The sequence below is a fragment of the Leptonotus elevatus genome, chromosome 2 (genome assembly GCF_054856555.1).
Source record: "Leptonotus elevatus isolate MCC_2025b chromosome 2, RoL_Lele_1.0, whole genome shotgun sequence".
Taxonomy (NCBI): domain Eukaryota; kingdom Metazoa; phylum Chordata; class Actinopteri; order Syngnathiformes; family Syngnathidae; genus Leptonotus; species Leptonotus elevatus.
Window position 1 is genome coordinate 42,365,847 of NC_141240.1, and position 15,025 is coordinate 42,380,871.

General features: G+C 44.6%; 1 protein-coding gene and 1 long non-coding RNA gene across 3 annotated transcripts in view; both read right to left on the reverse strand.

The window, feature by feature from the left end:
* Positions 1–86: 86 nt before the first annotated feature.
* ccdc28a (coiled-coil domain containing 28A) lies at positions 87–2,742 on the reverse strand. 2 transcript variants are annotated; one of them, XM_086067793.1, is made up of 5 exons: positions 2,207–2,742; positions 1,737–1,918; positions 1,245–1,399; positions 866–888; positions 87–762 (listed from the first exon to the last, which is right to left on the reverse strand). In XM_086067793.1, exons 1-5 carry the CDS (start codon positions 2,374–2,376, stop codon positions 708–710), a joined length of 585 nt encoding a protein of 194 aa, XP_085923919.1. In that variant the 5' UTR covers positions 2,377–2,742; the 3' UTR covers positions 87–707. The 2 variants fall into 2 exon arrangements, with proteins under 2 accessions (XP_085923919.1, XP_085923918.1); XM_086067792.1 differs by lacking the exon at positions 866–888.
* Positions 2,743–12,519: 9,777 nt separating this feature from the next.
* Positions 12,520–15,025, reverse strand: part of LOC147180102 (uncharacterized) — a 128,156-nt gene continuing 125,650 nt past the window's right edge. The window contains exons 5-6 of the long non-coding RNA XR_015094149.1: positions 13,929–14,041; positions 12,520–12,722 (exon numbers count right to left, since the gene is read on the reverse strand). This is a non-coding gene — a long non-coding RNA (uncharacterized LOC147180102). The remainder of the gene's footprint in view (positions 12,723–13,928; positions 14,042–15,025) is intronic.

The following is a 15,025-nucleotide window of genomic DNA, read 5'->3' on the forward strand; positions in this document are numbered from 1 at the left end:
GGCGACATACCTGAACATGGAACATTGGTCGGCTCGTACAAATGAACGCGAGTTGACTACAAGCTACAGAATGTTTTTGAGAAAACTTTCAATTCACACTTATTTTATTTGAAAAGAAAAAAAAATCAGCATACGTGTTTTTCACAGCTCAAGCTGTAAAGATAATAACATCCCCAACATTGGCTGGCTGACAGTCAAAGCAGCAAGTGATTAATGATTACAATTCACAGACAGAGAAGTAGACAATTCCTTTCAATCAATAAAGCTGAAATGACCACATCAAAACATTAAGGCGTGGTTGTGAAGTCAACATTTGGGTTACTGGACTCCTTGCAGCCACTCGGGGACAACAAATGTGGACACAAGCCATCTAATCTTGATGCTAAACTCGGTTCTTTTTTTGCAAGATAACCACACTTTGATATATGCGTTTGATTATACACCGATTGATCTGATCATATAAAGTGCAACGGAGTGATCCAATATTGTTTGCAGCAAAACAATTTGTTATTCAAATCACTTTGGTTAGAACTTTTACTGCAACAGCAAATCGATGGTGTTGATCAATATTAGTGCCTAAACTACGAGGAAGGATCTTGATGTTTAGTAAGATGACATTGGCAGCATCCACATTCGGCGCATCAAACGTCGCTTTTGCATCTGCTGGGCAACACGCGGGTTGCCTGCAACAATTGCCAGAGAGGCGGTCACACGCTGGCAGACCTCGGGATCTCTTGGCTGTCGGTCAGATTCAGTTTCTGGCTGCAAAGGCGAGTTCAGGGAGAACAAAAGCACATTTGTATTCTTAAAACTCGTATCATTGACATCATCTCGCATAAAGCCTTGCGGACGTCAACAAGGATACATGGACGAACTCAACTCCTCCAGCTGAAAAGGAAAATTAGAATGAACACAAGCAATTTTCAAGAGTCTCCAGATGTGTGTTTAAGCCGTTTATGTATTGCGAAAAGACTTTTGAGGGAAACTATTTCATCAAATTTGGAATTGGGCTGTAAAATAACATTTCAAAATAAATGTGGAAAAAGTGATGGGGGTGAATAATAAGTAGTGTGACTTCCACTGGAGTAATATCAGGAACTTGGCATCTTAAACCGAAATGGAATGTAAGCAAATCGACATCAAAATTACTATTGATGAAAAGATTGCTAAAACAACAACAACAACGCAAGCAAGCAAGCGGCGCTCCGAGACTTTTCTGTGTACGGAAATGCGGAACGTCTTACGTTCAGAAGCAATTTGTCCATGTTGGTGTCCCGGGCTGTTTTCCTCTGGTCCTCTTGCATCTCATCCTCCTCGCCGTACAGGTCAAAGTGCAAGCGGGCCAACTTTTCCTGCATCTCCCGCACATGCTCCATCTGTCCAATGGAACATTCATTACCTGGACAGACAAGACAAAAGAAGGCTTCGTAAAACTCTTGCGCATAGTTTATGCATTCATATTGCAGGTCACAATTCCGATTTAATGCATACATGATCGAAATTTTTTTTTTTTATTATGTCTTTTGGCCGAGTGTTCATTACACACAGAAAATTCCAAAATGCAGCTCTAACAACCCTATAAAACATTTTTTTTTCTAATTTTCCACAAACCCCCAGACCGGCAACAGGGCACTAAATCAGATATGGGTGCATTGACCTGGAGTGGAAATGAAGCCGAATAGGTCCAATTGCAATATGAGGACATGATTTAATTTTTAATTTTTAAATCCGCTCACCAAACGCTTGCAGTTTCCCTGAGTGGAAGTCGTTGAGAAGGCTGAGGAGTCCATTCTCCATCTCCTGCACGTCAGAGACATCAGTCAAGAAGGAGTGCTGGATGATGGGTGCTGCCTGGTTCGGATTTGGGCTGGGGCGAACACCGGAACCCATCGGATACTTTGATTTGTCGCGAAGTCCCCTGTAAGAAAAAAACAAAACACCTTAAAGCAGGCATGTCCAAAAATGATTGCATGCCAGTGTTCTTCCAATTGAAATTTTGTGTGCATTTTCTATTTCATCTTTGCAGCTTTTTATTGTTTTGCTGTAAAAACAAACAAACAGGGAAAACATCACCTTATTTGCATCACGCATGCTCTAATTTAAGCGGTGCAGCCAAGTTGACATCAAATGACGAGGCTGCTCATAGCATGTGACGCCTTCCAATGACAGTATGAACTCGTGAATGGCGACCACGTGTTGCCGCTACCTTTTATTCTTGCTCTTCTGGCTGGACTGGGGGCCCGCGCCGACATGTTTCCCCCCGGTGGAAGCACTGCCTTTCCGAACAGAAGCGCTCGCGGGCGTCGCTGCTGCCAAAGTCACCGCCGGCGTCGTGGCGGTCCTGGGGATTTTCCTCTTCAGCTTTCGCTCCTCCATGCCGGCCGGTTACTCACCGGCGGTTCGCAGGGTCGAGCCAAGCTAGCAAGTCACGACAAGCTAGCAAGTCACGACAAGCTAGCACTCGGCACAACAGTCATCTTCATCAGAAGCAGAACAGAGAACAGAGAACACGCATCATCCGAACAGGAATCTTTAGCGTCCGATTCGTAGTGTTGGACGTTGTTGACGCGTAGACAAAGTGATGTCGACAAGAATGTCGGATAACGTCAGCACCCTGGCCGCATGTCCACACGAGTGAAACAATCGGGAAAACGACTCAAACAAACAAATAAAAACCCCGAGAAATGAACACTTGTTTCAGTAGCAAACTCTGAACACTTCCTGTTTTCTTCTTTTGGTGTTTAGCAGTTGTTGGAAAATAACGTTTAAAAGAGTTACCGCCATCTACTGGTTCGGAGAGCGAATAACGTAGGAACGACAATAAATACTGTAAATCCATCCATCCGAACTGTTCTCTTGTTTTAACATCCGGCACAACATTTGAAAACACAAGCTATTTTTCCCCTTATTTCCATTTTTTCCAATGTTCTGTTGATGCCATTGAACATTTTCACGAAGATTGCCTATTTTTGCATGGCGTTATTTTTTCTTGTTTTCTGTCTCTGTCCATTTCGTATCTGCACTTCACTCCCTGTTTGAAGGACGAGCCTCTAAAACTGTTCAGATAAAGCCGTGAATCAACATAAAATATTGCAAGGAAAATCTCAATTCAATCCACAATTTCAATTCAAAATGGCAAAATGAAACCAAGAAAGCTCAAGCAATTACACGACTCCAAGTCCATTTCTCCGTTATGCATTTAACATAATACCAGAACCGCTTCAAAACACGCGTGATGGGCTGTGATTTGCAAACCGTCAGATTTGACATCAAAAGGAAAAATATATATCAAGAGCGTATGTTTACTTGAGTTCACACTAAACTCCAAGTTTTATTCCCAACTTCATTTTCATTTGCTGTCAAGTCAATTTATTGTATTTGTCTCTTCTTTTGATTGCATTAGTGTATTGTTGGGAGTGAATTTTATTCTCTTAGAAAACCTTTGGAGCCTATTTGTTCAAATGAATGTGGGGATTTATTAATTTATTTACTTTCCCAAACAGTGGCGTCTGAGATTTTTTCAGATGTAGTTACTAACAGTAACCACAGGATGTCGCTAAGAGAACACTCAAAATATACCTTCCCCCCTCCCCCAAAGATTTAGTTTAAAAGTTTAATTAAAGCCTTCTGAATACCTAGTTTACACATCTAAAGTTATCTCATTTGTTTGCATGGCAGGCGAGGCACACGATTAAACGTGCACAATCGCAAAGTGGTGAAAACATTTTGGTAAAAGTTGCAAAAGAGGACCGCGAGAGCATTTTCTCGGTCCACTTGATGTCCCTCTGCGCTCCCTCTTGCCGCTTTTGTGAGCTTGTGTGTTTGTGCTGCGTGACAGAGACCGAGTGAGGCGAACCATGGCTAAAATTCAACAGATGAACACATTTCGACATTTCGTCCTCGCAGCCATTAGGAGACGCGCCGAGCATAATTGCAGTGTAGGACGCTTTTGCCGCAGCGAGTTCATTCCTTTCTAATGCTGTTTGAATTATGCATTCGATTTCAGATGAATGACAACTCATCTAATTACACACTTCCTCTTACTGCTAATTCTAAGTTACCTGCCGTCGCCCCCCCCCCCCCCCTTTGGATGTTGCTTTAATTGGATGCATAAAAGCTACTCTGTATTATTATTTGACAAGGGAAGTAAGTGTGTGTTCTCTCTGTGGAAGTGGCGTGCACGAGCAAAGTGCTGTTTTATGCTCATAAAGATGGCGATTGTCATTGTTTAGGCCGATACCGACAGATAATGTCCTTCCTCGTAAGAGCGATCCAAATCTGCAGAACCTTTGAAGAGTATCACAGCACATGGAAAACACACACATTGACTTGGCTTGGCAACTCACTTGACAGCTGAAACACAAATTCAACTTTAATACTACAGTTGAATGATTTGCTCGAATGCCTTCAGACCCTTAACGACCCCTTCACGTATTGGTTGAAGCAGGAGACACAAATGAGGTCGCAGCTTGTGGACAACAAACAACACAACACAATCATAAAGTGCACCTTTTTTGTGTCATCTTCTCGCGATGAGCATCGACAAATACGACAAAAAGCACATCGCTGGACGATGATGCTGCTCCAATTTTTTCTTTTTGTCCTCGTCTTTGGCCTCCCTCATGCTCAATCCCGCGTCTCCTCTTCAGTCTGTAGAGGGTCCATCTGACATTTTGGCTGTCCGCTGCCTTGAGGGCTTCCAGGAGACGCGCACGTTGTCGGCAGGCGGCCGCCGGGTCGTCCGGCGCTTCCCGATGGGGCCTCCTGGACGAGGAATCCAAAGATGACATCATAACACGCACCGAGTCACAAACACTCACACATTTTATGCTGGTAAGTTATTGATTTTGAAATACGTCTTAGCTGTTTGAAAGGGTCGGTTTGGGTGACATTTTTTTTTTTTCTATAAAGAGCTCAGTATTGTTCATTCGGAAATGTCATCATCATTGCTCTTTATTTTTATTTTTTATATATATATATATATAAAAAAAAAATTTGGTGTGTGTGTGGGTGAATATGTGTATGTGCGTGCGTGCGTGCATTTGTTAGCTCACCAGAAAACCTATTAGAAAAAATCCCATACCGTTCACCTAAACCGAACACCGCCGTCAGGAGACCCGAGGAAGGATCAAAGAAAACCAAGGAAGGTGAAATCCAGCACCGACCAGACACCACCCACCAGAACTCCTCCCCACCAAAAACATGGTTTGGGTGACATTTGAAGGGACCGTGCACAACAAAAGTCCATTCTTATTTTTCTTTTGCTTAATCTTGCATTGGTACCTTCACATTTTTAAATTTTTATATATTTTGCTATCGCTTGTAACTGCAGATGTTACTTGCCAAATAGTGTGCATACAGACATGAGGGGAAAAGGACGATAGCTGGACAAGAGGAATGTTGGGTGGCGGGTTCTCACATCTGGATGCAAATTTCTTTGACACTCAAACAATCGAACCTTTTTCCTCCTCCCTTCTTACCCATTTGCAAAGCAAGCCTTTTATTTGGCACCTTGCTTAATGACGACGGATAATAATTCTGTGAGTCATAATTGAGACAGCCGCTCTCCGCCGAGCTCAAGTACATTTAATGGCGGCACGACTCTGTGTGTGTGCGTGTGTGTGTGTGTGCGTGCGTGCACATATGCGATTATGTGTGAGCGTTTGAATAGAGGGTGTTCAAATGGTGCACTCCCTCCAGGGGCAAATTGTTACGGATGCCGTAGTGCTGAAATCACTGTTATTTGGTTCCTTTAAAACAAACTAATTGCAACATTGTGTGTGCGCGCGCGCGCGTGTGTGCGCGCGCGTGTGTGCACTCATGTGCGTATCAATTACCTTCTCTTGATTGTTTGTTGCCACCGGTTTCTTTAGCGTGCACTTGTTTACCGCTGCAGCTGTTGCGCATCACTTTGGGTTTCAAGCGCGGCGATGATGACATCGCTACTTTTGATCCCAATGAAAACAAGCAATTAAAGCTTTGTGATCGCAAAAAATGATGTTTCCTTAAGTGGCGCAATTCATTGAAATGAGCAACAAATTGCAATTGGATGCCACCACAATGAGGCGCGTTCGACTTCAGCGGTGTACAGTGCGCATTTACGGACCGACGGCAAACTTTCACGTCACGCTCTCGCCGTGGAAAGTTCAGAAATGAGTAAGATTCAAGTTCATTTGTTAAAACATATATTTACCTTTCTAAAATTATTATTTACACATTTGCAAGTAGCTAATTTGACGTGTTGAATCGACGTTGAATGTACCTCATTAATATTCATGAGTCTAGCAAAGGGGGTCAAACTCAACCGGTCGACCAACAACGAGCGAGACGTCGACTGCGCCAAATCTACTAATTGTGTCCGAATGATGACCCCGGCGCCAAATTGACTGGAAAAGACGTCGAAGAACACACTCGGGTTCAATTAACGCCAGCAAAGTGAAGCCTTCCACCTTCATATGTCGTAAACGTTTTGTTGGGGCCGCCGTCCTCTCGGAGAGGGAAGCGCTTGTCTTTTTTGATTTATTTGCCGTTTGCCACGAACCCGACTGCCGGACGATCATAAGGAATGATGAGGAAAAATGCTAAAATGGCGTTGCCGCTGTTGTTCGGACCTTTCTTGCTTCCCGCCTGATTTTTGATTGTTTTGCCTTTTTGTGCAGCTGTGACATGTAAACAAATGTATCTGTACGGCCTTTTTTGTGAATGAAGGAAAGAAGTTCATCAGCGGGAAACATAATTGAAAGAATTGAGGTAAAGCGAGTTTTGTTGCTTGTGCCCAAGAATTTCCGAGTAGAATTGCGATCGCGACACCCACAAAAAAGCAACAACAATTGACCCCCCCAACAACAACAGACAGGAAAGGGCAAAAGGTGCAAAAAGAAGCATAGCTTGTTGAAAATGGAGAACGTGTCAGTTGCGTGTTTTGATGTTTTGAGGGGGAGAAACAAAAACGTGATTCCCGGATCAGGTGGGCTCTTTTTCAGCCATCGAACCTTAAACTGCCATTTTAGTTGATCCGCGTTCACATTTTTCCCTCTGAATTTCTGGCTTTGCGAAAGGAATAAAGAGCGCATCCTTCATATGTGGACGACGGTCGTAGCGTCTGCAAGTTCCATAACAGCTGTGTTTACTCGCCATGTTTTTTTTTTCCCGGAGACGCACGAGAACAAAACAAGCACGACTCGCATTGCTCGTCTGATGAGCCGGCTTCATTTTGACCTCCTGTCGGCTCAAGCTGCCGAAGTCACGTGACCTCGCGGTCTAAAAATAGCACGAGTGCGGTACCCCTTGCATTTGCTAGCTCCTGATTGGTTAGCGTCGGTCAGCTGATCGGTGTTCAGGAAGTGCCGCTGTCGCTTCGTGCGTGACGAGTAAACAGCGTTGTTGCAGAACAAATCCGTCTCCATCCTGCTTTCTTCTTTTATAAAGAGTTTCATCAACCACCAAGCAACCCTCACGTTTCAGAACGTATCCCAAAAATAAAATGAAAACTTGTGGATGCACCGGCAACTCGTGGACCACAAAATAATCCGTCAGGGTAATAATCGCACCCATCGTACAATCAGGCTTCAGCAGGCCTGTTGTTAATTGATGGTTGTAAGATGATCTGCGTGTGTGTGTGTGTCGCAGTTTTTGACAAATAGAGCACTCTGTTCCACGCACGCACGCGCGCGTGTGCGTGTGCGTGCGCGCGCGGCGCGCACAAAGCTTTGTGCCAGCTCCTTCACGTCCTCGCGTGCCAGGTACGGCTCGTCTTTGTGTGGGCATGAAAGCGCGCCACATCTGAAGAAGGAAGAAAAATGCACATTCTCGCGGGGAGAAGAGGAAGAGGAGGGACGAGAGGGGAAGGCGAGAGAGGGGAAGGCGAGAGAGGTGGCCTCAACGTTCCTCTCATGGTTCAGTCCAACACTTCTCCTCCTTTCGTTTGCTTCCATGCGCCGGCTCGGCTCGGCTCGCCTTTCAGTTCTTTCCGTTTTGTGGCATTCCATGCGCAGCCGCTCCTCCGCCGCCGCGCTGCTTTCTTTGCACTCCATCCGTTTTCTCCCCCAGCCCTTCTTTTTTATTCTCTCCATCCCCTCTTCCTTCTCGTCCCAGTTTCCAAATGTTTGGGCGGCTCTCGGCTCCGGCCGCCGCTCAGGGAGGCTGACAAGCTAAAGAAGAACATCACAGACAAACGGGCTCGGATTTCAACCAAGGCGGACTTTTTTCTTCTTCTTTTTTTTTGTCGCTACCTGCACATCTCCACATCCCAAAAGCTTATCAGCGAACCCAGCCCGGGAAGCATTACGGGAACTGGTCCGACATCACACGCGAGCAAACACCGAGCGTCCAGAGATAAGCCTCTCCGCCGTCGACGGCGCGCGGGCCGAGCAGTCAAGCGCAACTCGACAACGCCGCCGTTCAAACGTCCGCAAGACAAACCTGCCGCTTTCGTCCCGACTCGAAGCTTCTGTCGTCTCCATGAACACAAATCAACACCATACGAGTTACGTGAAGCCGACGAAGACTTAGAATTGCAGTAAATCTCCGCTTTGCAGAAGTATTCGGAGCACGAACGCTCCCATGACGCTTCCGTTGCCGCCATTCTCGTTTTTGGGTGGGACGGACAGACGGTTCGCTTTTTGCGAGCTCGGGTTCAGCGTATCGCAGATATACTGTATAGATATATTAGAGCTGGCAGACGATCATTTCAGATGAATCACATCTTGGAATTTTGATGAATCACGATAAATCGCTTAATTAAAAAGGCTTTTTTATCAACATTTTCCCCCCCGCCAAAGTTGAAGAGCAAAAGTTATGTGTTAATTCTTTTGAAAAATTTTCAACATCCTCCCCCTTTTTCTAATCAGATAATTACTTGCATAATTTAAAATGACCCCAATATTTTGACATGAACAAATATTCTAAACGTCATACGCAAACATTTATTAAATGCTTTACTCTAACTCATTCACTGCCATTGACGACTATAGACGTCAAAAATTCATGTGAACTATAATCTATTAGTTTAAAAAAAATTATTTCATTTCATTTTTTTAATGAAAACCTAGATTTTTTTTTATAACAGATACAAATTATCTTGCGATTAATTACGATTAAACACCCCTTATTTATTTTATTTTTTTTATTTGGCCCATCAGGCGATTACAATTTTTAATTGTAATTAATCACATTACTTTACTTGTTAGCTAAATGGTTAGCTAACAAGTAAAGTAATGTGATTAATCACACATTTTGTATCTGTTCTAAATTTATAATATTTTTTCCCCTAGGTTTTCATACTCTTGTTACCAAAAGTGGGGCATTTTTTTTTTAAATTAATAGAAATAGTTAAAGTGAATTTTTGACGTCTCTCGCCGTCAATGGCAGTGAATGAGTTAATGCACGTAGTTAATGTTTATTGCTCAAACACAACTTAAAATTAATATTAATCTGTGTTAATTCCTAATTAATACGAAAACATTTTGTGGTTAATTAATCAGTTCATGCTTTAACTTTGACAGCACTAATATAAATATATAAATAAATAAATAAATATATATATATTAGGGGTGTAAATCTCTCCAATCAAGATGATTGGATTCGCATCTTGATACATGGGGTGCAATCCAATACGAGAACGGTTCAATTTGAAAATGGAACGATTCGGTTCAGTTCGAATCAGTAGCATTACGATTCGGTTCGATTGGGTGCAACGATTATTTGATTACGCTCGTCAACTAACTAGTCAAATGCCAAATTCATTTCTAATTATTTCTATACTCCATTCATGGTTTGTATGCTGAGCACTTCTGAAACTGCGTACTGGACATATTGTGACTCCATTTGGGCTTGGCTCATTATCATCCTGTATTTGTCACTCTTAGATCCTGTTCTTCGAACCTGTATTTGTCACGGGCATTTTGTCATATAGGCCTTTATGCTCTCATTCAGAATTGAGTATGGTCCGAGCTGGAGTGACACGCGTGCGTCGAGGTTTATCCAATTCTTTCTTCAAGGCCCTCCAAATTGCACACCTCGCTTGACGAGACGTCTTGCGCAATCGTCACCTGCTTCCGGAATCGGCAAAATCCTCACTTTGCTGTTCCATGCCGTCGCTTCCTCCCTGCCACTCATCCTCAATTCTGCCTTCATCCCCGCACACTGATTGATTGTCACACTGCAGGTGTGTTGACCTTTCACCCGAGCTGCTCGTTCTTCGAGACTTCAAGAGGTTCGAGCGATTGATGTGAGATCTTTGAAGGTGTTTGTGTGTGTGTTTCTTCTGAGCTCCTGCAGTTAAGGAACCAAAGGTCCTCGGGGTATTAGAGCAGGAGATCAGGATATGGGCTCACGCACACACAGTGGCTTCTCAGCGACCTCTTGGGGAGTTCAGTGGCAAGGCGTGGTGCGAGTGGTCGTTTGAACCTGAAGATTTTAAAGATCACGCGCACGCACACGCGCACGCACCAACTGCATAAACGCAGGCGCAGATCTATCCGATGCGCATTGCACAACACGCGCACCCGAAACGCAGGAAGCTGATGAGACGCCCACGTTTCGACGGCACGGAGAATCCATCCTGCCGGTTGCCGGTTTTAGAATTTCCTCGTGTGAGAAGAGAGACAGATGTGGGGAAAGTCAGATGAAGGGGAATTTCCTGTGAGCGGGTCTTGTAAGGTCGGATAAAGGTTATAAGAAAGGTCAGCGTGATTTATTGAATCCCGCCCACCGACGCTCACATCGTGTATTTGCCAGCTCCGTCAGAAGACGATCGAGGTGACAGATGGGAGGCTTTTTTTTGGACCGTGCACGTATGCAGAGGTTTTTGTGAATTTGTGAGTGTATTTTCTGACCCAATTCCCCAACGGGTTCACTAACAAACCCCCCACACGTGATGCTTTCCTGGAACGGGTAAAGAGGCCCCGCTGGAAGAAAGGGAATAGCAAAGTGGCGCAGCACACGCGCGCATGCGAAAGGAGCCTCATGAAAAATGGACCAAAGGACTTTAGAAAAGTGGATGTAATTAATGTTAGCGATGAAACAAAAGCCCGCGTCATTTGCTCGTCTTGCTGCGATGATGATGATGATGATGATGATGAGCAGATGAAAGTGGCGCTCACCTGCCTTTTGTTGCCGCGGATGCCCCGAGGCGCCGTGTCACAATGGCGTCTCGGTGACAGCGCCGGCCTCATTGACCAAGCGCGCCCCCCGCTTGCCAAACCCGCAGCCCCCCCCCCCCCCCACCCCACCGTTCACCGCGTCGCTTGCGGCCTTGCTAGTCCTTTGCGGGCCGTGACCTTGCCGGTCGCACGGAAAACCGCCATATGGGGGAGACCGAGCGGGAAACACAGATTTAACTAATCCTTCATTTGTCTCCATTTTCTTCACCACCTTCACGTGCACCACATGCACTCTTGCAAGTCCCCGCCCCCTCGCACCCTCGCCCCTTGGCCGAGGCCGCGGCCAGTGCCGGCGCCACCTTACCCAGGGCAAGGGCTGCATATGTTAAGAAGGTGGGAAGGGCATAGCGGCGGCCGGCAGATGGCTGAGCCCGAAGGCTGCCACGGCCGGTGGCGCTGGTGCGAGTGTAACGGAGGTGCGAGGAGATCCCGTTTGTGTGTGCGCGTGTGATGCCACGAGCTCGTGCCGAGAGAGCCGGAAAGGGCATTTATTGAGATTCTTCAAAAGTGTTCACGCATGTTACCTTCCGGTCCTGTAGGTGGCAGTGAGTGGCTGACGACGACGAAACAACAGACGGAGATCGGTCCTCTCTCCATGTCTACGCGGCCGGAAATTACCGGATGCCATTTTACTTTCAAAATCATTCTACATATATACAGTATATTGTTAATGATGTCCAAAAACGGTGATCAATCGGCACCGATATTTAACTCATTTGCTCCCACAAATGTACAAAAACGTTCCATTTTAAATATTGCCATGGTCCCAAAAACGTATTAATACGTGTTTTTTTTTTTTTTGTGCTGGAGCAAACAGAAGCCTCTGGTTTGAAGAGGCCGCTTAAAGCAATGATAGTTATTACAAAAAATGGCCAGCAGGTGGCAGCAAAGTATAAGAGATCATCCAGTGCCATGTTGGGGGGAAAAAAGCTCATTTACTCACAGTTCTAAATAGATTTGTGAATAATGATGAAAGCTATATTCTAATGCAAATGGCTGCAAAACGGAAACAGATCGAATTTCTTTTCTTATCCTGATGAAATAAAAGACTCTAATCTTTCTTTTATAGCAACAGAACACACTATTCTGTGGGTCTTGTAAAATCAGTCAAAATCCAATCAAACAGCCGGGAGCAAAGAGGGTTGCTTCAGTGAAAATGGCTAGGAGTGTGGACATTTCTACTTATGCCTACTTGAACCTCCAAATCCCTTAGCTTGCCGTTTTTCTCATGCCAGATTTGCTTTCTGGCACAAGATATGAACACAATGCGCTCCAAGAGGCTTTTTGTAAGATGAATTCTTTACAGGTCATTACATATTCAATTTCAATCAATCGAGGTTAGCATCACTTACTTCCACACCCCCGAGTGTGCTCCGTCCACTACCGAGCCGGAAATGAGTCGCTCCAAACGGCAACGCTCGACTGGAGGGTCGGCGCTTCGAATTTTTCAAATTCTGTCCATCCATCCATTTTGTGTACCGGCCATGCTGTATATTTCAATGTCCAACTTTGAAATTTCGTCCAGGCAACCTCAGGCAGTTGTCGCACCGCTGCTTAGCACTGGAATAATAATAATACATTTAATTTGTAATGCACTTTACATTTCCAAGAAATCTCAAAGTGCTACACATGAAGGTTAAAACAAATTACAGTGAATAAAAACAGTTAAAAACCATCATATCGAGCAAAGAAAAGAATAGAAGGCCGTTTATTTTTCCTTTTTTTTAAAAGGAAGGTCTTGAGACCTTTCTAAGAACTCAAGTAGCCACTTGGATCGTGATGTGGAGCTGCATCTCTGGCCGGAAAGAATTAGCATTGAGCTGCATGAAAGGCCGGCGAACGCGGCATCCTCGGCCGAGAATGCCGAGTTCGCCGGCTGCCTGAGGCGGCGACGGCGACGGCGACGGCGAGCTCGTCGGCTGCCGAGCAAAGGGGGTCGGCGACACGGAGCTCCATTTCTGACCGCTAAGATGGTTTCGTAGCGATAACCTTGGCTATAATAGCCAAGCTAATGCTAATTGTTTCCCCGACAGCGGCAGTGATGTCAGACAGTTAGCCGCAGGCGGGCTAACGGCTAACTCCCTTTTGAGTGTAACAAAACGTTTAGTGTCACTAAATAGCTGAAAACGGCGACCAAAATGCCATCAAAATTCATTTCCATTCTTCTCTACTTGTAAAACAAAACAATAAATAAAAGAAAATGAAATCACTGCAGAGTTTTTTTAGGCGGTGAATTTGAGCGCTTCCAACCTTTTTACATCGAGACCTCTTACATAAGTGTTCATCTCAATCAAGTGACCCTTTAAAAGTTCTGAAGCGAAGGAGAGCGGATACAAAAGAGAAGCAGACAAGAGCAGCAGAGGTGCGACTTTTTTTGTCCTTCGCGTCACCCCACAACGGTGTCGGTCGGCCACAGACGAGGACGTTGTGAAGATGCTCGGAGGGATGACGCAGCTGCTGCGCTCGGAAAGCGCGCGCACGCACACACCTTGCAGATGTGGGCCGGCTGCCGCGCTGTGGTCTGGCGCACGCGCACGCACATTCGCAAGACACCTTTATCTAATATCCTACGCGCACTTAAGCGGCAGCCTGTTTCGTCATATTTAGCGCGCTTTAGCTCCACCTGTTAAACGTTGGTGGAGTCATCGCATCTACAAAATCACTACTTTTCAGGAAATCCAATGTTTTTAAAACCGGCGCACCTTAAATGTCTGTTCATGCTAACAACGCAACACAAAAGGGATGTAATACGTCACAAAAGCTCACCACTGTGGTGACATCATCATCATCATCATCATCGTCGTCTCTTCCTCAGCGGCCGAAGCAAGGACGGATGGCGGCAGGAGAGGCGGAGCTTCCCCGTCCCTTCCTTCCCATGCCTGTTAATGGTCAAATAAGAATAATCATGATCATAATTACATGGAATTGTTTTACATTTCAGTTCTCTGCTCCGTACTTTACCTGGATATGCTTTTTTCAATCCAGTATTTCAATGATTTCATCATTTCAGCTCAAATAAATAAATAAATAAATAAATAAATAAATAAATGTGAGATCAGCAAAAAATAAATACATGAAAAAAGAAAATGAAAATAACTTGACTTTATATAAAAAGTTTTCTTTTTCTGAGTGTGGAATTGCTTGACGTATGATTAAAAGCTTTGAAAAATATCCAAATGAATATCGCGGCTAATCTTCTATTTCGGGTTCACATCTTTAGATAAAGAAGTTTGTGCCCGACTCGTCCGGAACCTCACTGAGAATAATAATAATAAAAGCCATGAAGTGATGCAAAGGGGGGGAAAAGAAGGGCTGCTTGGACAGCATAATTGTCAATATTATTATTAATCTGGGTGCTAATTGACTTCTGTGGTTTCCTTTTGAAATGAATTATTAAACGCTGAGTGTTTTTTTTGAATAAAACAAGCCTATTGAAATGCATATCAACTATTTCACCTTGATATTGTCTCCAAAAATAGAATCCTCCGGAATGAAGAAATGGTGGAGTTCGATGACACTCGTCAGACTGTTGAAGTGTCCAAAAGAGTTAATACATTTGTTCTGAAGCCATTTTTGAACACTTTTAATTGCTTAATAATGTGTAAAAAAAAGACACCGCAGGAAAAGAATACGAAATGGATCATTTTTTGACATAAAGGGTTTTCCACCGAACAGCGACAATATTTCGTTTGCATATCACGTCAACCCCGCCCCCCCACGGACTCCCAGAAGGTCATCGCCCCGAGGACGTCCATTTGAAGTGAAGTTCTTTGGCATCGAGCGGCTGGAGGCCGAGTTGCGACAGTTGCGGCGTCTCATCTACATGCTGCTCCTCGTGTGTGCTTTTCTCACTCTCAAGTCAT

Bases quoted from the DNA above. Each gene is read 5' to 3' on its own strand.
- ccdc28a (XM_086067792.1), bottom strand. From the start codon at position 2,376: ATGGAGGAGCGAAAGCTGAAGAGGAAAATCCCCAGGACCGCCACGACG. The intron at 1,400-1,736 runs GTGAGCGGATTT...TTGTCTGTCCAG, and splicing joins AGGGAAACTGCAAGCGTTTG to GTAATGAATGTTCCATTGGA. The intron at 763-1,244 runs GTAAGACGTTCC...TCGCCTTTGCAG, and splicing joins TGGACAAATTGCTTCTGAAC to CCAGAAACTGAATCTGACCG.